The 25055-nt window shown below is 35.1% G+C and overlaps 1 protein-coding gene across 1 annotated transcript; it reads left to right on the top strand.

The window, feature by feature from the left end:
* Window positions 1-1067: 1067 nt before the first annotated feature.
* On the top strand, window positions 1068-24478 carry LOC109108354 (protein FAM184A-like). The gene is made up of 19 exons (XM_042773381.1): window positions 1068-1616; window positions 5009-5863; window positions 6443-6578; window positions 6845-7026; window positions 7806-7991; window positions 8991-9113; window positions 9234-9395; window positions 9812-9933; window positions 10373-10528; window positions 13074-13211; window positions 14437-14566; window positions 16215-16368; window positions 16738-16865; window positions 18373-18557; window positions 19600-19746; window positions 21102-21219; window positions 21414-21518; window positions 22432-22631; window positions 24164-24478. The coding sequence occupies exons 1-19, from the start codon at window positions 1401-1403 to the stop codon at window positions 24243-24245; spliced, it is 3525 nt and encodes a 1174-aa protein (XP_042629315.1). The 5' UTR covers window positions 1068-1400; the 3' UTR covers window positions 24246-24478.
* The last annotated feature ends 577 nt before the right edge of the window (window positions 24479-25055 follow it).

Genomic DNA, 25055 nt, shown 5'->3' with positions numbered 1-25055 from the left:
CAATGTTGACCCATACCACACCTTTTAGATTAATTTGCAATTTATTGTAAACATTTTCTGAATATCACATAGGTAATAAGTACTTTTTGCTTATTTGAAATGGGTTGGTTGTAGTAAACATCAGTAAAAACATATAATTCACGCACCAGTAGGTGGCAGTAAATACTCAAGCACATAGGGTGTCAAAAAGGACTGTGACTTGAGATTTCGTTGATAAATCAAATTTATTTATGCTGATCGGATCATTCTCTCTCTCTCTCTCTCTCTCTCTCTCTCTCTCTCTCTCTGTGTGTGTGTGTGTGTGTGTGTGAGAGAGAGAGAGAGAGAGAAAAATAATATATTCATAATTAATATAATAATTTATCAAATATATGTATACATACACACATATATAATGAGTCTTAGATACTTGTAGTGAAAATATTTTCACTATGTTTTTGTATATACTATATATATATATATATATATATATATAATATTCATATATATATATATATATATATATATATATAGATATATATATATATATATATATATATACACACACCACATACACACACACACACACACACACACACACACACACACAAATATGTAAAAAGTCTCAGATATTTCATTAATGTAGTGCAGATAAAAGTCAAAACACTTACATAGTTAAAAACAAAAACGAGTTATCTTAATCAAATAAATGTATTAAAACCATAATAAAGAGAATATACTTTGTATACACAATAATATAATATGATATAAGATAATGTATGAAATTTTATGTTGATACAACTAAAAATATATATATAAATAAAGTAAAATTATAAAAATGTTAATATTGTCAATAAATACACTATACAAAAATATTATATTATATTTATTATTTTATACATTGTATAATATTATTGCCTGTATAGACACACCAAACAACGCATCACTCCTGAAATGAGCAAACTACACTTGTTGGTGTGTCTTCGCTCTTGTTATTGTTTTGTCTATAATTCATAGGCCCGTTTGTATTTATATCACGTATCTGCAGCAGAAAAGCTGTGTGTGAGGTACTGCTCTGACGTCATTTACAACCTCTCTCCTCGCGCTGCATCCGCCACTGCGCGTGAATGTGATGATGCTCGAGTGTTACATTGTAGCGCTCAGTTCGTTGTCATTCATCTCCCGCCATTGACGACTTGACTGAGGTAGACCACTAACAACCACAACTGTCACGTAGCGCTAATATCAGACGCTAAAAATATTGACTGTGTGGCGAGTCAGGTGAACAGTCGCTGATCGACACGTAGAGAGACACAACATGATGGGTTTACATGAATTCATATGGATGACAGGTATACTGATGGCGCAGGACCATCCTTAACCTACTTGCGAGGGATTTGGGATCGTGACAGTACGTGAAGATGGCGACGGGGACGGGGACGGGCTGGCAGCAGTCGTACAGCGCTGCTCCGGGCATCAGTTCTCCCGCTGCTGCTGCTGCTTCTGCTGCTGCTTCTGGATCAGGCACCAGTCCATCCTGCACAGCCAGCCATTTACTCTACGAATCTGCGCTGACCATGGAATACACTCAAGATCTGCACCTGAAGATGAGTAAAAAAATTGCACAACTCACTAAGGTAGGTATGATCACGTTGCTTTTATTTTATTATCTCAACTTTAATATGAATATACTGTAAACAGGATTTTGCATGATATTTAATCCTTATCCCCTATAGAGAAGATGCCCTACATATTGAAATTGTTGCACCGCAGTGTTTTTTTTTCCTGCAAAAATCTGTTTATAATCCCAGACAAAATTTGCTAGCTGTATTTAATCTGTGATTAATTTATGCAAAAACAATTCAGCAAGGCATGTTACGTAATGAGTTTTTAATGCAGAAATAATCAGTCTAGTTTATTAACATCCACATTTATTAAAAGTGCATATGCCTTATAATATTAGTTTTTACCTCTGATTTAATTTGATTGTGTTATTTATGCCCAACATGAGAGCAATGTTTGCTTTGGATTCAAGACCTTGCGTGTTTTGCCTTTGCTGTTTTTTTGTTTAGAGTCCCTGAAATAGATGTGTGAAAACAATAACAATATTTAACCTCTTAATTTCCTGTCGGATGCTTTTAATATGTTTTTTCGATGTAAGGAAAATCTAACATGCTGATATTTTTAAAGATTTTACCAAAATTATGCATGCATTTAACAGAAATGTGACTGGTATTCATTCTAGTAATGTTTCTTGAACACAACAATAACACATTGTAAAAAAAAAGAAAAAAAAGTAAATTTATATGTATGTATATGTGTATATGTATATATATATATTCAAAAACAAAACAAAAAAATCTAAATGAAATGAACTATATTGTGTATACCAAGGTTATTATACAATAGTATTATTGTAAACCATAAAAAGGTCACAATTAAAATACATTTTAACTGAATTAAATCAAAATATAAAAAACTTTAAACTATATTCATATATTTAAAAATAAATGTCAAAAACAAAAAAATTACTAAAACTAACTAAAATTAAAATGTAAAAATAAAAATGTATTCAAAATATGAATAAAAATTATAATAGTATCTCACTTATACTAAACTAAAACTGGTATGCACTAATCAGAGAATGTGAAAATTGTATTTATTTATGAGGTGCCAAATAGGAGTAATGTTAATTATTTTGGAGCATAAATTATGAAGTTGAAATTGTATTTATATGTTCTTATTAGATTATCTAAAGTCATGAAGTATAAACATGATAATTAAATGTTAGGTATGTTTTTGATCTATAAAAGTACCTTTGAAGTTTCTTTAGACTGCAGCCAAACAATTTATTTGAATTCACATCTAATCCATTTCTTCAATATGGTAAGTTATGGTGAGGAGCTTTGTTCAGGAAAGCCCAGTTTTATGAGTTTGAAACTGACATGGTACATATTAATACACTTCTTAATCTAGGTAGAGCTACTTTCCATAACTACAGTTGTGCAGAATAGGGCATCCTTACAGTATGTTAATAACATGGATGCGACAGAAAGGAATCAATTAAAGATGAAAAGGAGAACAGCAGCGCGAGAGCAGCAAGTGAAGGCCGCTTGCTTTGATGTGCAACTCTTAACCACAATGAAAGAGAGTCATGATTATGAAATGCTTTGCTGGAAAAACTGTTGGCTCCAAAAGGATTTTTTTTAATACTGACACTTGTTTATTAAATTAAGAGCCTGGTCCAGATCAGAAAGAGTTTTATAGAAATACAAGGAATTGGATTTGGTTTACAGGAGCTTTGAGCACTCTATATATATTATGTATGCAAGAAAATACATAAAAACTTCTAGTCTAAAAATAGACATTAAATATTTGTACAGGGATGTGCAAAATTGATATAGTGTATTGAAATAGCACAAATATAAATGTACATCTTTGTTGCCTAATTATGTTTAAGAGAGTTCTGCACTATATTGAAATGGCCTGTGGAAAGATTTTTTCTTTTTGGTTGCCAGTGCCCTGTGGTGCCTGCCAGAGGTCAAAAGAAGTTGTGTCCTTGGTCTGCTGGATCCATAATGATTTTTCCTCCTTTTTATGTCACTTTAGAGGTGTACACTCTATGTCCTGGTGCAGTTATTCTCGGTTTGTTGACATTTTTTATGTCTGATTTGGTGGCTGAACTAAACCAGACAGTTATAGAGGTGTGCAAGATGGACACCGGTGGCTTAGAGGAATATTTCTTGGCTTTAAGCAAAACACTACAGGCAAAACCCTTGTTGTTATGCATTGGTCAGTTTTGAGATTTTATACTATTTTGTTTCCATAACCTGCCTTCTTTCTGGTTAGTGGAAAGGAAACATCCAAAATGTACATATAAGTGTCTATTTTATGATACTTTATCTGTTTGCACCTGTAGATTTCAAATACAATACATATCTTTAAATGCCATTTTCTCAAAATGTGTTTTTCTCTCATACACTGAGCCAGAAATCTCCACTTCAACAGCAAGTACATAGTACCAGTTTTTCCATATCTACATTCTGAAGGTTTTTACAGAGGGGTTTGTTCTTAAATCATTCACCTGATATATATTTAACCTTTAATGCTTAAAATGTTTTTTTTTTTTTGTTTGTTTTTTTATGGCTCTTGAATATATTTTGTGTTTTACTGTTTTTACAGAGGGGTTTGTTCTTAAATCATTCACCTGATATATTTAACATTTTATACCTAAAAACTTATTTTTATGGCTCTTGACGTATGTTTTCTGATTTATAGAGAGATAAAAAGAGATACCCAAAATCCCCTCTTTATTTAACACAAAAATGTCAAGAAAATTAAACAAGAATTTTGAACCTGGCTTTATCCAATGTTCAGATTTCTGTTCTGGAAATGTATTCAAATCAGTGCATATTGAATTAGACAATGCCTTATTTGCATATTTAAACATGACATTTTCAAAAACTTGTAATTCAAAACAGTTGTGTTAATTATTTGTGATTAATCAACTGTGAAAAGCATAATTTCCTCACCCTCATGTACTTCCAAACCTCTGGAACACAATTGAAGATATTTTTAATGAATGCTACAACTATTTTATAAACAATGGAAGTTAATGTGGTCAACTTTCATTGTATGGACAAATAAAAATTTTATAAAAATATCTAAATATCTTTTTTTTTCCACATAATAAACAAAAGAAAGAAATCCATACCATACATACCATACCTTGCTACCCTGCGATCACGGATTTTAAGGGTTCCGAGTTTTAAAGTTTATAAATGACTCATAAGTGGATTATTCTATGTGAAATAACCTCAAAAATCTTACTACAGCTGCTGTTTTCAGTAAATATTAAGACCGATCACATAATCACGGATTTTAAGGGTGCTGACGGCTGACTTATTCACCAGTTTTTAGAGAGAATGAGATGAAAGACAGACAGGCCGCTGTCTAGAAATGATGCAACATTTTCCAAATTTCTGCAGCTGTATAAAAACTGATTCTTCATCACCCGTGTTTCTCACAGGTCATTTATGCCCTCAACACAAAAAACGATGAGCATGAAGATGCCATCCAATCTCTGAAAGATGTCCACGATGAGGAGGTTCAGCACATCCTGACCGAGGCTCGGGAGAAGATCCTTCACTACAAGAGCAAGATCGGGGACGAGGCCGACCTGAAACGGCGCCTGCAGTCTCTGGAGGAATCCGTGGAGCTGCACGAACACATGAAGCGCCAAGCTCTGGCCGAGTTCGAGATGTACCGGCAGCGCGTGGAGGACACACAGCTGTGCACAGAGGCCCAGCACACACAACGTGTGGTGTCCATGTCCCGTGAAGTGGAGGACATGCGGCACGAGTTCGAAGAGAAGCTGCGCTCCTTCAGTCAGGTGCAAGCCCAGTTTGAGCAGGAGAAACGCCGGGCGTTGGAGGAGCTCAAGTCGGTCCACCGACAGGAAGTTCAGGAGCTGCTGGAAAGCCAGCAGAACCAGAGTGCATCCTCCAGCCTGGAACAGGAGAAACTGGCTGAGCTGCATCGTACGGAGCTGGAGTCGCTCATGGAGCGCGTGGAGGAGTTGACGCAGGACAAAGTCCGGTTGGTAGAGGAGTACGAGGCCAAGCTAAGCAAGGCTCAGGGGTTCTATGAACGTGAGCTGGAGGCCATGAGACGAACGCAGCAGCTCACCACAGAGAACTTGTTGGCCTGGAGGAGGACGGAGGTGGAACTGAGGAAGGAGTTTCAGGTGCAGGAGTCGGCTCTTCAGAGGACCCTTTGTAAACTCCGTGCTGAACTCCACAGAGCTCAGGATGAGGCGCGAGAGAGCAGGGACAAGACCAACAGACTGCAGGCATCTCTTAACAATGCAGAAGTCACAATTAAGGTAATGATTTGAACATTTTCAGTACATGGAGATTCATTAATTAAAGAGTGTTTCTTCAACTCTAGGCACTTTTATTGAGTTGATTATTAGAACTGTCAGAATTGTTTTATTTCTGTTATATTACAGTCATATTGAAAATGTCTTCATAATTTAACTTTATTACTTTTAATATGCTTTTTTTTGGATTTTATTGTTTTACCCTTTTTCCAGACACAGAATTTCAATCTAAATAAGTAAACCTATCATAAATATTACACATTTTAATATCTATAATCTAAAGAATACGTGATTGTGCACTACCATTCAAAAGTTTGTGGTCAGTAAGATTTTTGAATGTTTTTGAAAGAAGTCGTTATGCTCACCAAAGCTTCATTTATTTGATTAAAAGTGCAATAATTACACATATTACACAGGGCCAAAATTGGCCATAGTTGAAGAAACACAAAATGTCTTGGGTACTTGGGTTGCAGCATATAATGAAATTGAAATAAACATCATTGAGATGAGTTTGTGAGTTTAGATGTTTTTTTAAAAATAATAATGTACTGTATCTCAAAAAAGTATTTTTCCTGTTTACAGGAGTTACATAAGCAGCTGGAAGAGGCCATACAGGATGGAGAGATTTGGGTGATGCAGCTGAAAGATACAGAATATGAGCTGGAGGGAAGCAGAGATAGAGTTCAGCAGCAGGCCAATGAAATCCTTCACAAAGCCAGTGAGAATAATGTCATGAAGAAATGCATTTTTCTTCAGCATATTGCACTGAATCACTCAAGCTACAGTGTGAGAGATTTGTTTAGAGAGGTTACAGTTTCATGATAGCTTGCCAGAGATGGATTTAGCTCTGTTTTGCCTGAATTTCACTTGAATTCTTAGTTTTTATGTTTGCGATTGACTCCTTCATGTCTACAAATAATGTGCCATATTTATTTTTGAGGAAGCATTAAATTAACAAAACTCCTCAATGTATTTAATTAACAGGTCAGATAGGCTCTCTTCAAGCGACCCAAATGAGCCACGAGGCCACTATCAGGGACCTGGGCTCCGAGCAGAACCGCCTGAAGGAGAAGATCCTACAGCGGGAGGAGGAGAGAGAGAGACTTCAGAAACAGATTCAAACACTGGAAGAGCAACAGCAACAGAAGATCCTCAACCTGGAGAAGGTAAATCATTTTTCACCTTTTCTTTTTTCTTAAATTAGGCAGACAATAAACCTGTTTGGAAGCATTTATTGATTTTGCAAGTGTTGCAGAAAGTGTTGCTGCTATTCAAAGGTTTGGAGTTACTAAGTTAGTCACGGTTTCCACAAGAATTTAAAACATTGATAGTAATAAGAAATGTTTCTTGAGCACAAAATCAGCATATTAGAAGGATTTCTGAAGGTTCATGTGACACTGAAGTCTGGAGAAATGGCTGCTGAAAATTCAGCATTGTAATCACAGGAAGAAGTTACTTTTTATAATATATTAAAATAAAAAATAGTTATTTAAGTTGTAATAATATTTCGCAATATTTTTGGTTTTTGGTCAAATGAATAAATGCAACCTTGGTGACCATAAGAGACTTCTTTCAGAAACAAGTTTTTGAACAATAGTCTATTTCACCTTTTAGTGTCCTAAAATAGGTTACACTGATGCAACACCATAGACATTCAGAGGGATATATCCACTCCAATATTCAGATTATTGCTTAATAAAGGCATAAGGGTTTTCCATTGACAGATTATTTGAGTTTTACATTTAGTCTCTCCTCAGTCTTGAATATTTGGTTACATCCTTGAAACTGGGACTGTATAATCATCCGTGTAAAATATGATGTTCACAAACTGTTGCTAAATAGTATTTTGAAATCACTCACTGCCAATTGGAAACAATTATCATGGTATTCGAAACAAGGTATCGAGACTTGACAAAGTGTAAATGAAGCTGTGCTGTTTTGGCAGTCGCTTTGTGAGGAAAAGCAGAACTATGAAATGGAGCTGGCGCGAATCAGGGCCAAATACGAAGAGGAAACGGCCTGTCTGAAAGAAAGCCAAGCAGAATCCTTAGAGGAACTCAAGGAGAAACACCGAGTCCAACAAGAAGGTGCTCGCAGTGCCGCTGAGAGAGAGAAGAACCAGTTGCTCAGTGTAAGAATTTAATTTTTTTTTACTGTGGATTTAGTTCTTAAAGGAATAGTTCACCTAAAAATAAAAATATGCTAAAAGTGTACTAACCTTAAGGCCAGCCAATATTTGTTTTTTCATCAGAACAAAATTTGGAGAAATTTAGCATTACATCACTTGCTCACAAACACACAGCTTTTCACGTCACAATGGACTGGAGTCGTGTGGATTACTTGTGGATTATTGTGATGTTTTTATCAGCTGTTTGGACTCTCATTCTGATGGCACCCATTTACTGCAGAGGATCATACTTAAGTAATGCTAAATTTCTCCAGACTCATCTCTTGGATGGACCTAGGGTGAATAAATTTCCTGCATTTTTTAATTTGTGGGTGAACCTTTCATGTTAATATGAATATTTGTGTATATGAATTTAGATCTATAATGAGCTTTATGTTTTTGCTTCATTAGCATTTTCACATTAGATATTCATTCCCTTGTGTTCTCTTTTGATTTTTGTTATTCTCTGTGTTCTGTTTAATAAAAATAAGCTGCAACATCTTAATGCAAAACAAATTAAGTATATGAATATTTAGTCTTATTAAAAAACGACCGGTGGATTACCACTTTTCCCAAATCATCTATTGAAACCCTGAGAGCTATGCCAAATTACATTTTCTGCTCCTGGTTGAGTAGTTTTGATTATGCAAACAGCCGTTTCTCATTGCAGTGATGACAATGTGACAGTGATATTATTCCCACTGTTTTTGTGGCACTCCATAAAGATAGCTCTCAATCACGACAAGTATTGAGACTAATCTTCTTGTCATCTCATGAAAATCACGTCACTTAATTGTTTGAAAACCTCTTTGTGCTCAACAAAGCTTTTTTACAGCTCCTGTGTAATTAAATTGAAAAAGACTCCATCTGTCAGCAGCAGATTGTCCTACTGTCTGGTTTCACCTCTTATCGTTGGGCTACTATGGCTTTTCTGATGTTTTCTTTTTCTTTTTACTTTCCCAGGAGATGAGACAACAGTTTGATATCCGGCGTCTGTCATTGGAAGAGCAGAGAAACCACCTGCAACAGCAACTGGAGACCATACGAGAGGAACTCACTACCAAGCTCAACATGGCCAACCAAGAGGTTTAGAATATTTTTTTATCAAGACATATACTGTATGTAAGGGAATCTACTACATAGTAAGAATGACCTCCATTTTGTAATTTTATAAATGTGTTTGACTGTCTTTGTGGCTTTTCTCAGGTGTCTCATTTGAAGGATCTTGTGAAGGAGAGTGAAAAAAATCTTGATACTGCTGAGAACCACATCTCCTGTCTTAAAGACAGCCAAGAAAAGCTTTTCATTGAGCTGGACGCCACCAGGGCACGAGTGAGAGAGACGAGCAACCTGCTCACGGATCTACAAGTAAAGTGCTCGACTGTTTTTTACTCCATTTATTATAAATGACATGCATTTTGAGTCAGTCTCTCATTCTGATTGAAAAATAGAAGAAGCGTTTAGAGATGTTGATATAAAATGTTCAAGTTCTTCCACGCTTTTAGAAGCGTGAAAACCACTGACGCATTTCATCATTTAGAGGGAGAAGCAGGAATTTAGCGTGGCAATCACTGCAATAGGAGATGGATAATAGAGCGTGGCAGAGATGTTAAAAGAAAAATTAAGCCTCATTCAATTTTGAAGACACCCGAAAACAGCCGCTTTTGTTATGTGCTAAAGCCTGCGAAGTGCAGGAAGAGGTTGCATGTCTAAAGACGACATTTATGTAATCAGCTCTACCCGAAACTGCTCTCTCCTTGCATTATCTTATTATCTGCTCACAGGAGGAAATAGAGACCCAGAAACAGCAACATGAAGCCAGGGTCATCGCTATCAAAACAGAGGAGAAACAGAAAATGGACAAAATCACAAAGGAGCTGGATCTCAAGTGGACCGATGCTCTGAGGTGCTGCACGAAACATATGAGTCATGCATTACTGTAGAGAAGACAAGGCTAAAAACAGAGCGAGATTTGTCAGTGCACAGTGCATTAAATTGTATAAACTGTGACTGTACACAGGGTTTTTAGAGAGTGCACACGAAAAATCACATCTAAAATAGGAGCAGTCTGTCCTGCATCAAAACCTGTGACAAATCCTCTTACACAGGCATGCATTTGGATTAAAATATGCTAATTACAAGAGTAAGAGGTTAACATCTAATCTGCACAATGGTACAGCAGCAAACAGTATACAGTGAACTGAAGGTTACGAAGACATCTGTGTGGTTCTAATTAACATTTTAATATCTCACTTTAAGAGTCACTTCCACACTGTTTAAGTAATGTGTCCTTGTATTTGTTTCATCCTGTCAGTTTTACCCTGAGTTTCTCTGTTTCCTCTCAGGGCTGAGCTGAAGGGTCTTCGGGAAGAGCTCACAGCTGAACATCAGGCAGAGAAACAGGTGACCCTGACACAACTTTCCCAGCAGAGAGACCTGGAGCTGATGGCAGCCAGGGAGAGCTGGCAGAGGAAAGTCGAGGACCTCCTGGAACAGGTAACGGAAGGTCACAGAAGTGACGTTTTGCCGTTTATTCCTGTTGTCTACATTCAATATTTCAGAGGTGTATTCCACACTTTTGTAAAAAAAATAAAATAATAATTCACAGAAGTACATTTGTTTTCAGGTTTCTTGTAATTTGTAACAAAACAAACATTTGTAAGAACAAATTAAAAATGCAACAAAAAAATCAAACAAAAATGCAACAAATCAAAACAAACATTTTTAAAAATACAAAAAAAAACATTTGTATCTTGTATTTTACACTTTTTATGCTTGTAACATTTTTTCCAAGAAGTACGCTTGTTTCTTGTTTCAAAACTGTAACAAAACAAACATTTGTAAGATAAACTAAAAATGCAACCAAACAAAAAACATTAAAAAAATAGCAAACGTTTGTAAAAATCAAACAAAAATGTAACAAATCAAAACAAATGTTTTTAAAAACAAAAAGTGAATGTTACACTTGTTACGCTTGTAACATTCCCCACAAACAAACATCTATAAAAAGGATAGCAAATGTTAGAAAAAATGTAGCAAATCAAACAAATGTTTATAAAAACAGAAATGTAAAAATAAAAATTGATTGTATTCTACACTATTGTAACTTTTTCCCCAGAAGTATACTTACTCTTGTTTTAAGTTTCTTGTTGCAAAAACAGCTGTGTTTGAAAAACAAACAGAAGTGTAACAAAACAAATATTTGTAAGAACAAACAAAACATGGAACCAAACAAAAGAAACAAACATCTGTTAAAAAAGTAGCAAATGATTGTACAAATCAGACAAAAGTGCACCTGCATTAGTATTACCTACATACCTTTTTTATTTTAAAAGAGCAATGTCTCCTTGAATAATTTGGAAAAACATAACTTCTGAGACCATAGTAAGTCCCATAGCTGTAATTCTTATTAGAGTATCTGTCAGCCAAGTATCTGTCAACATATTTCATCCGCCATTTGGTTAAGATTGACATGATATTCTTTTTGAAATTCTGATGCTGTCAAAGATTTTCTGGTCTTGTGCAATATCATGAAATCTTGGTGTGACTGAAAATTCTAGATACTTAGTCAAGATACTTAAGCAGAATACACACAGTCTCTAGTGTGTGCGTCCTCATTTACAATGATGCTCTGCATGTTTGGCACTTTCTGTCATGTGACAGCCTGCCTCCTGTAGTCTGTCTCTCTAGAGTCACATCACTGTCACTTATGTCATGAGCCTGTAAAAGTTGCTGTGTCAGACATCTGTCAGCATCTCTTGATGTTCGTTGTCTATCTTTAGTGCTTCCTTGGGTCAGTGCCCCTGACGCTTTTGTCTGCCATAATAAATTATTGTCTTATAATTATCTTTATTTGGGGCATTTTCTCAAAATTTTACTATGTGATTTAACTATGATTCGTCTGATTAAATGATGTAATAAATTACATTTTTAATTAATTGACAGATATTTAGATACCTTTTTTTTTATTTAATTTTTTTTTATTTTTTTATTAAAAAACAGTAAATATTCATAATATAGACCATTATATCAGTAATTTTGAAAACAATAATTATATAAATTCTGTATTTATACAGTTATAAAAACAATAATTAGCCACATTTTCCTTGTAGGTAATGAAGGCTCTGTGAGATATTATTTCCTTCATAGTTCAAGGCGGATTCACTTTGGTCTGTAGAGAAGTTACAGATTGGATTTAAAATCAACTCCAGTGTGGTCCCCTCAACCTCAAATAATCCTGTATTTTAAGTTCCTCAACAGTTTGTCAAGAAAATCTGTGTGAATTCAAGTGCAGTGTAGTCCAGGCACTGAAGTCTGCCATGAAACACTCTCCTCTTGTTTTGGCCTCATTTTATTGCCTCAGTATCTATTTTTGGCCCACCATTTGCTGCATGCAGAGATTTGCTCGCCATCTCCTGTTTATTTGCTTTCTTTATTATTTCTTTATCTTAGGCCTTATCTCATTTTTATGTATTGAATCATATGAAGATTAAGATCATTATTCTTTTTGTAGATTAGCACTTTAGATTATATTACTTTTCTCATTTATGGTATCCTGGGGTAGTTCAGGAAATACCGCTGAGCAGATCTAAATTAATGTATTTTACTTGCATAAAACTGATGATGAATCTCAACCGAAAGACAGCAGTCAAAATTATTGTAATAGCATGTTGCATGCAGTTGATGTCATATTTTATCTGTAATACTGAGCTATTTCTGAAAGGATTACATTTCAGATTGCTTGTGGCATTGTCATTTTTTCATTCTCAGCATAATGACACATGTCCCATGGTTACTGATGTGACAAATTATTTTTAAGTCAGTATTCTTGTTCTTGTTGTTGCAGTGACTTTAAATCCAAATCCCAATGCCCCATTTTTCTTTTTTGGCTTCAAAATATCTGCTACTGTCTTTCCGACTGTTGTCTGCTTTACCTTCACCCAAAAAAAATCCATCCACAAAAATTAAAATCTCCAACTCCTAGGGCACTCTATATGAATCATTCGAACCAACCTGTTCTCTGTTTCTCTTTTGTCACATATCTCTGCTGCTGAAGCAGAGCCTGGAGCTACAGATGTCGCAGTCGAAAAGCGCGCTGCAGCAATTGCAGGCGCAGTTCAGCCAAGAGCGCGAGCACCTGGCACAGCAGTTGCAGGAGCTGGCGCTGGAGCATCAGCACAGAGAGTGGTGCACACGCAGAGCCCACTGCTGCCCATAAAGCACAACAAATCAACACAATGAAACGAGAACCATAAAAAAAAACACAGACACGCCAAATGCAAAGACACAATGACACATGGAGAGGAAGCTTCTGTCTCTCCCCCTAGTGTTTGAGTATTTACATATTCAATACAATTAATATTTAGAATTTTAGAATTTTTAAAAAATAATTTTTAACTTAAATCTTAAAAAATATTATTAAATAATTTTTACATAAATATATTATAACACATATGCCCAACAATGAATATACATGCGTCACAGGAGAATTCTGTCATTTTTGTTTTCTGAAAGTATTTCCAGTATTTTCCACACATAACTGAAATGTTTTCAGAAATATCTTTGAACATTTCTGGAATAAAATAGCTAGTATAAAGTATAAATAATTAGCTAGTATTGTATGCATTCTACATGATTAAGTAATATTGTTCACACTTTGCATAATTTAACAAAATTTGATCTGATTGGAAATGTTTGTGATATTTATCTGTTTTCTTCACACATCACGTCTCATAGTAAATATTATTACGGTTTGATCTTTATTACTGTAGTTTAACATTTTATATTTTGTTTTTTTATACTTTATAATTTTAGATTAATATTTTTATGGAGGATTTTTATTGTTTTAATTTAAAAACATGCATACGTAATTGATCACACACTACCGTTCAAAAGTTTGGAGGTTTTTTTAATGTTTTACGAAATGCTGCATTTATTTGATTTTAATATAAAAACAGTAATATTGTGCAATATTATTATAATTTAAAATAAATGTTTTGTATTTTAATATATTTTCAAGTGTTATTTATTCCTGTGATGGCAAAGCGGAATTTTCAGCATCATTACTCCGGTCTTCAGTTTCACATGATCCTTAAAAAAATCATTCTAATATGCTGATTTGAAAAATATATATATATATTATTTCTTCTTATTATCAAAGTTAAAAACAGTTGTGCTGATTTTTTTAAGATTCTTTTTTGAACATTAGGTTCAAAAGAACATAATTTATTTAAAATAAAATTCTTTAATTACATTATAAATGCCTTTACTGTCACTTTTGATCAATTAAATGCATCCTTGCAGAGTAAAAGTGTTTATTTATTTTTTAAAAAATCTTGCTGGCCCCAGACATTTGAATGGTAGTGTATATGCCATCTGTTTTTCATCTATTTGTATTCATCCTGTAATGATTATCACCTTCACTGTCTCCTTTTCCCCTTCATAGTACTGTACATGTCTGTTTCCTTTACTCTCTGGATTTGTCACCCCTGCATTATCACCCCACACTGAGAATCTCCACTGTGCATGACTTCCATATGGTAAATTACCCTTCTTTTTGTCCTTGCTTGTCTACAGTCTACTTCTAAAACACATTTTGCATATGAAAACATGTTTCTCATCCAGAAAAGCGCAGCTGTTGTTTCATTTCAAAACTGTGCATTACATAGAATATTTTAAGATAGCAAGCCCAGACACTTGAAGCAGACACATGATGCAGAATCAAACAGGCTTTTCTCCATCTCGCTCAGCCTTGCACTGTGGCCAAGAAAGAAGCTTCTTTAAGCTGATTTGCCCACATTTTTTGGATTACCAAGTAATGAAAAAAACGTTAATAGTTGCTTTCATCTCGATTCTTTTATGTCAACCCTTGAATGCGGTTGTTACCACATCATACAATAGCTCCTCTGTTGGACTACTTAAAAAAATCTCCCCTCCCTCCCAAAAAAGCATTAGCAAGCAAAAAAACAGCATAAAAAAAAAAAACCAACAAAAAAAATGATTGATCAACAAAAAAAAAAACTGGATGATTCTCTAATTAGATAATACTGTACAGCATCATCTTATTAGTAACTGACCCACTGTATTGAAAATCCTCTTAGTCCTTCGTCTTCTTCACAAATTTCTAAATAATTCAGTACAAATTGCTTGATTTTCAGATTTTTTAATATGAAGGCTTCTCTAATACTATATGATGATCTCCTTCCTACAATACCAAGTCAGATACTGTATAGACTATTATATTTAAAGGTGCTGTGTGGAAACATAATAAGTATGTAAGTAAGTAATATTTAAGGAGAACATATTTAAGGAGAACATGTTTAAATATGAAATAAATGGCATTCATGTTCTCATTTGTTTTTATGTTTAACAGTTAAAGCTATGGCTCTAAAAAGTATATAAAAAAGCATGATTAATCACAGAATTTCCAAATTATGATCCACACTTTGTTTTTGTATTTTGGTCTTAATCCTTTTTGAAAATGTAAAAGAAGATTCTGTTTGCGTTGCATTAATGTTCAGCCTTGCAATAATGTAACAGCAGTGATAATGTCATTGTAACATTCTAAATTGTGATTGGGTTTTATTTTAACTTTCATTTGCATAATGAACTGTGATTAGTCTTTTCTTTGTTCAGTATATTTAATATATTTACACTACAGTGCAAAGGTTTGGGGTTATAATGTATCGCAGTTTCTACAAAAATGTTTAGCAGCACAAAACTTTTCAACAGTGTTATTAATGAGAAATGTTTCTTGACCAACAAATCATCATATTAGAATGGTTTCTGGCGGATCATGTGACACTGAAGACTGGGGTAATAATGCTGCAATTCAGCTTTGAATCACAGGAATAAATTACATTTTACAATACATTAAAATTGAAAACAGCTATTTTAAATTGTAATAATAATAACAGTGACAAAGCAGTGCTTCACTTATGCACAGACAAAAACCTAAGCTTACCTAAAATTTTAACATTGTCTTTTTTTTTTTTTTTTTTTTTTTTTGCAAGATCTGCCATTTCCTTCATTAAATACAAATCTAGTTTTCTCATTGACACCTTTTGTTCCTATCGCATCATGTTGCATTCAGATGCAAGTGTGTTCTTTAGTTTTATGCATTAGATGTGTGCTTCTGTATTTTTATGCCTTATATTCCTCTGCGTCTGTACTTGTGCATTTGTGTAGGACCTTGAGGAGCGTCTAGAACAGGAACAGAGAGAGGAGTTACACACTTTGAATGAAGCCCACAGACAGACCCTGGAAATCCTTCAGCAGCAGTCGGACCAGGAGCTGCAGACGCTGCGCTTTGAGCTGGAGGATGAGGGCAAAGCCATGCTGGGTGAGACGAGTTATACGCTCCCATTAACTACAGCACCACACTCCAGCCTAAAAGATTAGAGCCTTTTATGGGGTCATTAAAGTCTTGTAGTATATTCATATACACTGTTATCATGAAAGTAAATAGTCATTTTCACAGCTGCTTTTATCCTAAAGCAACTTGCAGTGCACTTATTACAGAGCAAATCTTTTCGCTCAAGGGTACAATGATAATGGCTCATGGATCACTCACTGCAGGGGTTTGAACCTACAACCTTCTGGTCACCACCCTAGAGCGATTATACCACAGTTAGGCTCTTAGTAAGCTCTTAATACAAAAAAATAAGTTGTAGACTTTGGTTTGTACTGGGTTTGTTTTTATGTTGTGTAGCTTCCCTGCGGTCTGAGCTCAATCATCTCCACGCTACTGCCATCGAACACCTGCGACAAGTCCATTTCAAGGAGAACAATGCGGCCAAACGAGAGCTGGATGACACTATTGAGCGCTGCAAAGAACATGTGAGCATTTTTGAAATTTACAAAGCTTGATATAACTGTACATTGATGCTAAACACAACAGAAATGGCAGGTATCAGCAGCAGACTTCCCATTTTGGGTTGATGATGGATGCAGACTCTTGATTCATTCCAAAAGAGAAAGATATTTTGATTTATACTTTTGTTGAGACTTACACTTTCGTCTGGTTACTGGTAATACCTTGTATTTTCTCTATTTTTGCATTTAGTAAGAAGCTTTTTCTCTCACGGGAAACTCTGATGCCTTGCAGAACATTTGAGCCTTAACAAAACATTTCAATGTATCTTCAATTTTCAGACTCTGAAGATTTTAATTTTTTACATTTGAACAATTAAAACATTGTATTTTTTTAAATAAAAATATTTTTTTTTTGCCCACAGACATAATTTATGTCTGCAGCATAAACAGTTCAGGACATGCTGTAGTTTGATGTAGGTTTTTTATTACCTGAAATAAAATGAAATACAACTATTAGAAATGCTGCTTTTGGCTTGAAAGTTGAAATACTAATATTGATAAAAACTAACACTGAAATAAAAATGATTTGTAGCTAATAAATATATATATATATATATATATATATATATATATATATATATATAAACAATAAATATAAAAGCAAATTTAGAATGTTAATAAACTAGTATTAAAATAGTATTTAAATAATACTCTGTTCAGAGCTAGTGGTTTGTTAAGATCTCTGTCATCATTTGTTATGACTTTGTAATATACTTTGAAAAATGTATCAGTGCTGTTTTGTCTATATAATGAAAGTCACTGGGGTCTGATGTTTTTGGATTCAACATTTTTCATGATGAAGGAAAGTCACACGGGTTCGGAACCACATGAGGGTGAATAAATGATGGCAGACTTTCCATTTTTGGATGAACTATTCCTTTAAGTTTGATCGATACTAATAGTGACCACTAATGAAAACAAAGAGAATACTGAAATCCCACATTTGAATGGGGGACCCAGTGTGGAGGTCAAGAACTTCCTACGTGTTTGGATAAATCCAGATGCCACACGGGTGCCCTTGGTTTCAAACAGGGTTGTGGTTTCTCACAATAGAAAGGCTTGAATCTGACTGAGAGGTCAAAGAAGTGCCAGGCTATTCTAAAATGCCTCTAAGCTAAGCTGCACTTTGTAGAAATTTGAAGAATAACCACGATGAATAAAAAATGAGGTAATGAATTCTGATTTATGGGAGAGCTCTCACCGTGACTTACACCCCTTTTCCATTTTCATATTTGATTCATAATCCCCCTCTCTGTCTGTCTCTCTAATACATACTCATAGTCCCACTCTCTCATGTTCGTTTCACTTCAGTTAATACTTCAGCACAGTTGAATATCTTTTAATGCGACCTATATACATGTTTTGAAAGCTCCTGGGTCTGGCAGGAGGTCTGGCCGCCTCGTTGAGAGACACAGTCATCCTTTTTTTAAAGTCTATAACCATATAACATTTTTGTGGATGGCCTCTCCAGGAACAAGACCTCCTAGGGCGTATATCTGACCTGAGGCAGGAGGTGAGCTGCAGGAAGAATCGGATCGCCGATCTGGACCATGAAATCCATTCGCTCAATGAGACCATCAGCACCTTGACCAAGGAGTTGGAGCTCAAAGGGAAGGAAATTCTGCGGGTGCGCAGTGAGGCCAATCTGCATATCAGGTACCAACTTATTAACATAAGTGAGGATGTATTAACCTTTTATCAGACTGTTTTAACCTCTAGAAATTATTGGGCTGTCAGTTACATGACTTGGCACTCAGTCAAGCAACCGAAGATCTTGCTTCACCTTTTGATCGTGTTTGTCCCTTTCTCCTCATCACTTCTGGTCTTCTCTTCTTATCTCTGTCAGTAAAGCCAGAAACATAAAGAAACAGGAAATTGCAGTGCTTACAGTAATACTTTCATGTTAAGGTTGGAATACAAATGGTGAACATTACCATTATCCCGGTTTTTGGTAGCCTCATTTTATGCAAAAAAGAGCAACTGACATCTTATGCGTGTGTAGAATATTTTTTGGCTTTCATCAGCTATTAAATTATAAAACCCTAAAGGTCGGTCTAGCTGAACCAGAAGCTAATTTAATGTGAGAAGAAAGCAGACGGAGCCATTTCCCACGCAGAAGCGCACAGCCTTCAGGCAGAGCTCTCTGACTCATTATCATCTTATTCTTCTGTTCCAGCGATATAAATGTGTCAAGGTCAGTGGAGGTGTCTGGCAGATATATACAAACAAATTTCATTTGGTTTCATTCAAAATGAGTTCATTTCTGGCTTTCATGAAAAGAGATCACATTCTTTGGGGAACTGAGGGAATTTGTTGTAATAAATAAGTGAGCTTGTGCGCCTCAGAGGGAAATCAATTTGAATGTGTTTGTTGTCTAGAGCCTTTGCTCTAGTTGTAGACTCTACACTCTTAAAAATAAAAGTTCTAAAAGGGGGTTTTCACAGCAGTGCCAGACAGTAAAGAACCATTTTGGGAACCTTTCAGTGAACAGTTCTTAAAAAGAACCTTTTCTTTCTGAGGGTGGAGAACATTTAATAATCTGAAGATCCTTTTTCCACTATAGAACCTTTTGTGCAATGGAAAGGTTCCATTGATGTTAAAGGTTCCTTGTGGAACCATTGATGCCATTAAAGAACTCTGATTTGTGTGTAAATGGACCAACTGTTTTGCATATGTTAAATGATTTTATTCGATGTAGGGCTCATGAACAGGATCTCTCTAAGCGCCTCGAGAGGGAGATTGAAGAGCTGAATGCTTCTCATAACAGAGAGACCCAGATCATGCTGTCAGATTTTAACAAAGCTCAGGAGCTGCTAAAAGACAAGATCTCTGCTCTGCAGATTCTGTGAGTCCCTTTTTCTCGGTCACTGATTGAATATCAAATTGAATTGAATATCAAAACACATCATTTCAATGTAATATCCTCGTGAATATTTCAGAAGACAGCTAGTTGAATCACATTAGCTCCATTTCAAAACCTGATGCTGCCTTGATTTCTAATACAGTATCCTAACAATTGGGTCTTCTAAGGTTAAAATGGTACCTCAAATGTAATTAGATCACGGCCGTGCTCCACACATAGGCCTGCATTAAAAAACATAACTTAAACAAATCCAATAATAATCCATAAAAAAATATATAAAATAATATTTAAATAATTTTTTATAAACGTGCCTTAGAAAAAACATTACTGGTGTGCATTTTGAGACAAAATAGAGGCACTGATGTATTTTAGGATCAGTCAGAGCAAGTTTCTTTCAGTTGAAACAGCTCGGACTTAGATTTTAGTCTGGCATTAGGCTTAAGCCTTGTCTGTGAAACTAAGGGGATAATGTTCTAAGTATTTTTATGCTTATTAAAATATTGCAGTATAGTCTGACATTAGCATGTCACTTTGCAAACAAAATTGCATAACATATATTAGCTGAAAAATTTCATTAGATGGAACTATTTTTAACAAAATTTGTTGTTGGCCTTCTTGAATGCAAATATTCACTGAGCTCGTAGCAGTGCATTCTTGGATTGTATTAAACGTGAAGGATATGTGATTTTGCCTAAAGGAGCGTTCACACTGATTGCAATATGAAGCAGGAAAGTGGCCTAAAGTCATTCATTTTTGTTGAAAATTGATGATTTGAAGCAGCATAAGGGACAGAGATGGCTAGTAACGAGAATTAAGAAAAAGAGTTTACTTGGGGTCTTAGGGGAACATTTACTAGCAACCAACAGTACAGCAAAATAATGAACTTTGGCGATGTAATCACTCTGATTGTTTATAAAACTTCACATCAAAAGCATGCCAATGCAGTGTTGCTATTGTAAAATACTAAAACTAATAAAATTGTAACAGAAATGAAGATGAAATAAAATATAAATGTTAGTTTAAAAAATTTTAAATAAATTGAACAACAAAAATGACTACTAAACTAAAAAAGATAAAACTTAAATAAAACTGAGATAAAAATCAGTTAAAGCTAAATAAATCTAAAAAAAAACTTTAAATCATAAAAGCAATAACAAAATGTCTAAAACTTAAACTGAAAAATGTAAAATACTATAAAAACTATAACCGTATATAAATACTAAAATAACACCGTGCCTATGATGTCTAAACATGTTGACTAGGTCACAGGTTTTATGACAGAGCCATTCTTTTTACTGTGGTTTAATTGTTAATGTGTATGTGTGTGGGATGAGCAGGTTGGAAGGTACGGAGGAGAAGTTCAGGAATAGAGAAAGCCGACCAGAGGACCTTCAGGTGATTGCTGGGCTCAGAGAAATAGTGTCAGAGAGAGAAGCCCTGGTCAAGAAACTTGTGGTAAGTATCCATAGCAACGGTCCATAGAGGTGCAGCGTCCCATTAAAAGTAATATGTGTACTACTGTTTTTCCACATAGCTTTTTTTGTTTTTTTTGTCCCAAAGCATTACATGTCTTCAGACAAAAGTCAATATCAGTTCATTGATTTTTCTGCACAGGGCCTTTCGGTCTGACTGTGCCTCCTTTGTTCCAGGATGACAAGAAGTTTTATCAACTGGAGCTGGTGAATCGAGAGCCTGGCTTCAACAAGGTGTTCAACACCAATCCCAATGTTGGGGTCATAAACCCCCTTATAAAGGTTAGAGAGATACAGCCACACTGATAAAAGAATACCTCTGAAGTCCACATAAATTGGATATGATATGATAGTAAAAAAAAAGGCACAAACCATAAACCTTTTTAAAAGCACTCAATCTCTACAGTTCATGAATCCATGAATACAATAAAAGAATACTTCAAAGGTTATGCCTTATGGGACGTGTGTTTTACAGAGGTACCTCTGGAATGGGATATTCTGCAGAGACTTTTTATAGCCTTCTACTGTTCTTTTACTTTCTGTTGCATAAGTTGTGTTTGTGTGGTTGTCATTGTCTGTGTCTTATATCCATGTTCAAACATCAGTTCTACCCTGCTTTCCAAATCATAAGTTCTGTTCCAAAACCTAATGTGCTGCCTACATAGGACATGAAAGGTCAAAAGTGACCCATATAATGCACCCTACATCAGCATTAGCTTCTTCACAGTTCCAAAAGAATCTAACATTAGATGCGTCCTTTGCTTAATAAAAGTAATAATTTCGAATACATTTTTCTCACCTGTAATATACATTTCTCTCACCTTTATTTTTTACTTTCGGCATCGCCACATATGTAAGCCGTTTGTTTGTTTTCTGTGGATCAAACCAATGATCTTGGTGTTTCTAGTGTCACCAGCTAAGTTACAGAAACTGCTTTTGATGAAGTGCATTCTGGGATTTCCTTCGTTATGAAGTATACTTGCTGTCACAAGTTTTTATATTTAATTTAATTGCAAAATTAGGACTGTGTCTATGACGGTCAACTCATTAGGTTTTGTAACAGAGCTATAATCTGTCATTTCTGTTCGCATTCAAAATGTTGTTCATTACCTTGTCATCGTTTAGCTTCAAGCTACAATTCGCCATCACCTCCGACTTCCCACAATCCCTTTCTGTGTGTGTCCTTTTAATGTAGCATAAGAGTAGAAAACCTGTCAACAGTATCGCCAGCTCTCCGAACCTAAGCGTTGTTGCGGCAGAAGGGATGGCGGGCGGCTCGGTTCCGCCTGCTTGCCTAGAGTCTGTCCCCAACTCCCCCATTCACCACCATGAGCTCAGATCTAACAATCCTCCACCCCCTCCAACCCCTCCGCCTCAGGCCGACTCCACCTGGAGGTGAGATTGTCCGAGACGTCCTTGTCCTCACAAGAGACATGCTTAAAACCACAGAACTGTCTTGCCATTGGTCGGATCACACGGTCTCAGTCCTAACAGTAGAAAAACCGTCAGTCTGTCTGTTTATTGGACGTTTTGATACGAGAACACGGCTATGTGTGTCCCAGTGAATTGTGGGTATGCTCGTCACACTCAATGCATCTTGCCAGCAAATGGCACACATTTTAAATTTTTGTACTTCATGCTACTTTGATGTGCATGATAAATTGTATGTACCAATGTCCTTATTGTGTCCAGTTTGATAAGAATAATCACAAATCGGACTGAAAGTTCACATAAACTGTGTGTGATCACACAATGGCATTGGAATGCCAACGTGAGCATGCAGTTGATGTCATCACTTGTCATCACATAGCAGTCACGAGTATGGCTCCGCCCATTAGCCGTACTCTGCCCTTCACATTTCATGCATTTTGTGGTTTTAAAAATGAGCTGTTCAAATGATGCACAGTTATTCTTGGTATTTCTTGTCTAGTGAAAATCAAGCACAGGAACTTTGGGCTGAGAGATAATATTAGACCGTTTCTGGTAGAGGGGCATATTTTATTTATCATTTTAAAAGGAAATAGTTCAGCATGGTGCCTGTGATTCATTTGATGCTTGAACAAGGAAGGCAGCTTCCTATTGGTCAAGAGATACTGCACTGCGTGCTGCAGTAGAAACAGACATCAAATTTTAGGATCATTCCTACTGTCACCAAAAAAAGCAAAGGTTACTTGACTATAATATTGACTACTATAGGGAAATAATGTAAATACACGTGTATAGTGGCCACAAAAAATATTTAGACACTTATGAATTGGATGTTTTGCCATATCTAACTCAAAATATTTTAATATCTACCAATATTTCCTCATTATTAACTTTACTTTTCAAAAATAGTGTGTTCAATTACTTTTAACCAACAGTTGAGATAATATTAGCGTATTGCGTTCGATTCAGTTTATTCCTTTCTTCACTTGGTATCAAAAAGTCTTAAATTTACCTTCATAAAAAATGCAGAATGCCTGAACTTCAAAAATGTAATTTTACACTGTATGTACACTTTGTCAATGGCCATATGAAAAGGCCCTTCATTTGGAGCAAGTTTTTAAATAGCGTCCCCATTCAACAAAGCACAAATAAAATTGCTGATCCAAATATATTAAGTCTCAATTTTGAGCAGTATGTTTGTTGTATTATCATTTAAACCCTGCTTTTTGTGAAATGTTTTGCTTGAAACATGTCTGTGCTATCTTTCTTTGACATAAATGCCACTTCTAATCTTTCTTTATAACATTCAAAGGGTTGCTTAAGTGTTCACATACTTTTTGCGGCCACTGTTCACAAGTATAGCTATTTTTAGATAGTATCATCCTGCAATAAAGTAGCAACTCAATGTGAAAGTGTTTGATTAAGATGTGCGAATTGACTTTCCTTTAATGTTGCTGCAGTGTAACTGGTTGTGTTTGACTTTTCTGTGTTTTGTGCAGCCGTCGTAAGACTGAGGATTCAACTGTTGCACCAAAAGAACAGCAAACACAAGAGCTATTTTCACAGTATTTCTCCTTTTAAATTTTTCAAGACACTCAACAGAAGAGCATGTGAAAATAACCCATTCGTCTGTTCTTGATATATCACTGTGAGTTTGTTATTTTCCCTTTTGATATGGCCATTTACTTGATTTAAAATGAGATGCACATTCATTTCATATAATATTCGTAAATGTGTCTTTTCTGGATGGACTAAAACTGTTGGAATACCAATGTCTTGCCAGTTTTGAAATAAATTGCACAGACACTTACATATGTATTTGTATTATATTGTCTTCTTACAAACTATAAATCATCAATTTCGAAAAAAAGAATAAATAAAACATATCTTAAATCTATACTTTATGAGCAAGGTAAAAGGACTACATCTTCTAAAAAGAAAAAAAATCTGTCATTATTTACTCACCCTGATGTCAGAGTCCAAACTGGTATATGTTATTTTGCCAAAATATTGGCAAAAATTGTTTAAAAATATTCACATACCTTTTTTTTCATACCACCACTGTTTATAATGACCAAAAACTATCAAATTGGGCTAACTGTATTTTGCATTATATTGCATACTATTTCTAGTTCTCTGAAGTCATAGGAACAGAACTGAAAAAATAAATAAAAAATGTGTAGAAACAATTTTCACTCAGAAATTGCTAATGAGGTTTACAAATCATTACCAGGAAACAGCAAGTAACACTTTGAATTAAACATGAAATTTTTAGGTAGAAAGACTGAAATAGTATTTTCTTGTAAAACATATATAATCAGTGGTCTATTTACAGCTTGAAACTATGAAAAAAAAATGATTCTTTACATTTGTATGTGTGTTTTATTTAAA

Source organism: Cyprinus carpio, chromosome A17 (assembly GCF_018340385.1).
Source record: "Cyprinus carpio isolate SPL01 chromosome A17, ASM1834038v1, whole genome shotgun sequence".
In the NCBI taxonomy this organism is placed as follows: domain Eukaryota; kingdom Metazoa; phylum Chordata; class Actinopteri; order Cypriniformes; family Cyprinidae; genus Cyprinus; species Cyprinus carpio.
This window is presented reverse-complemented; position numbering and strand designations above follow the sequence as displayed.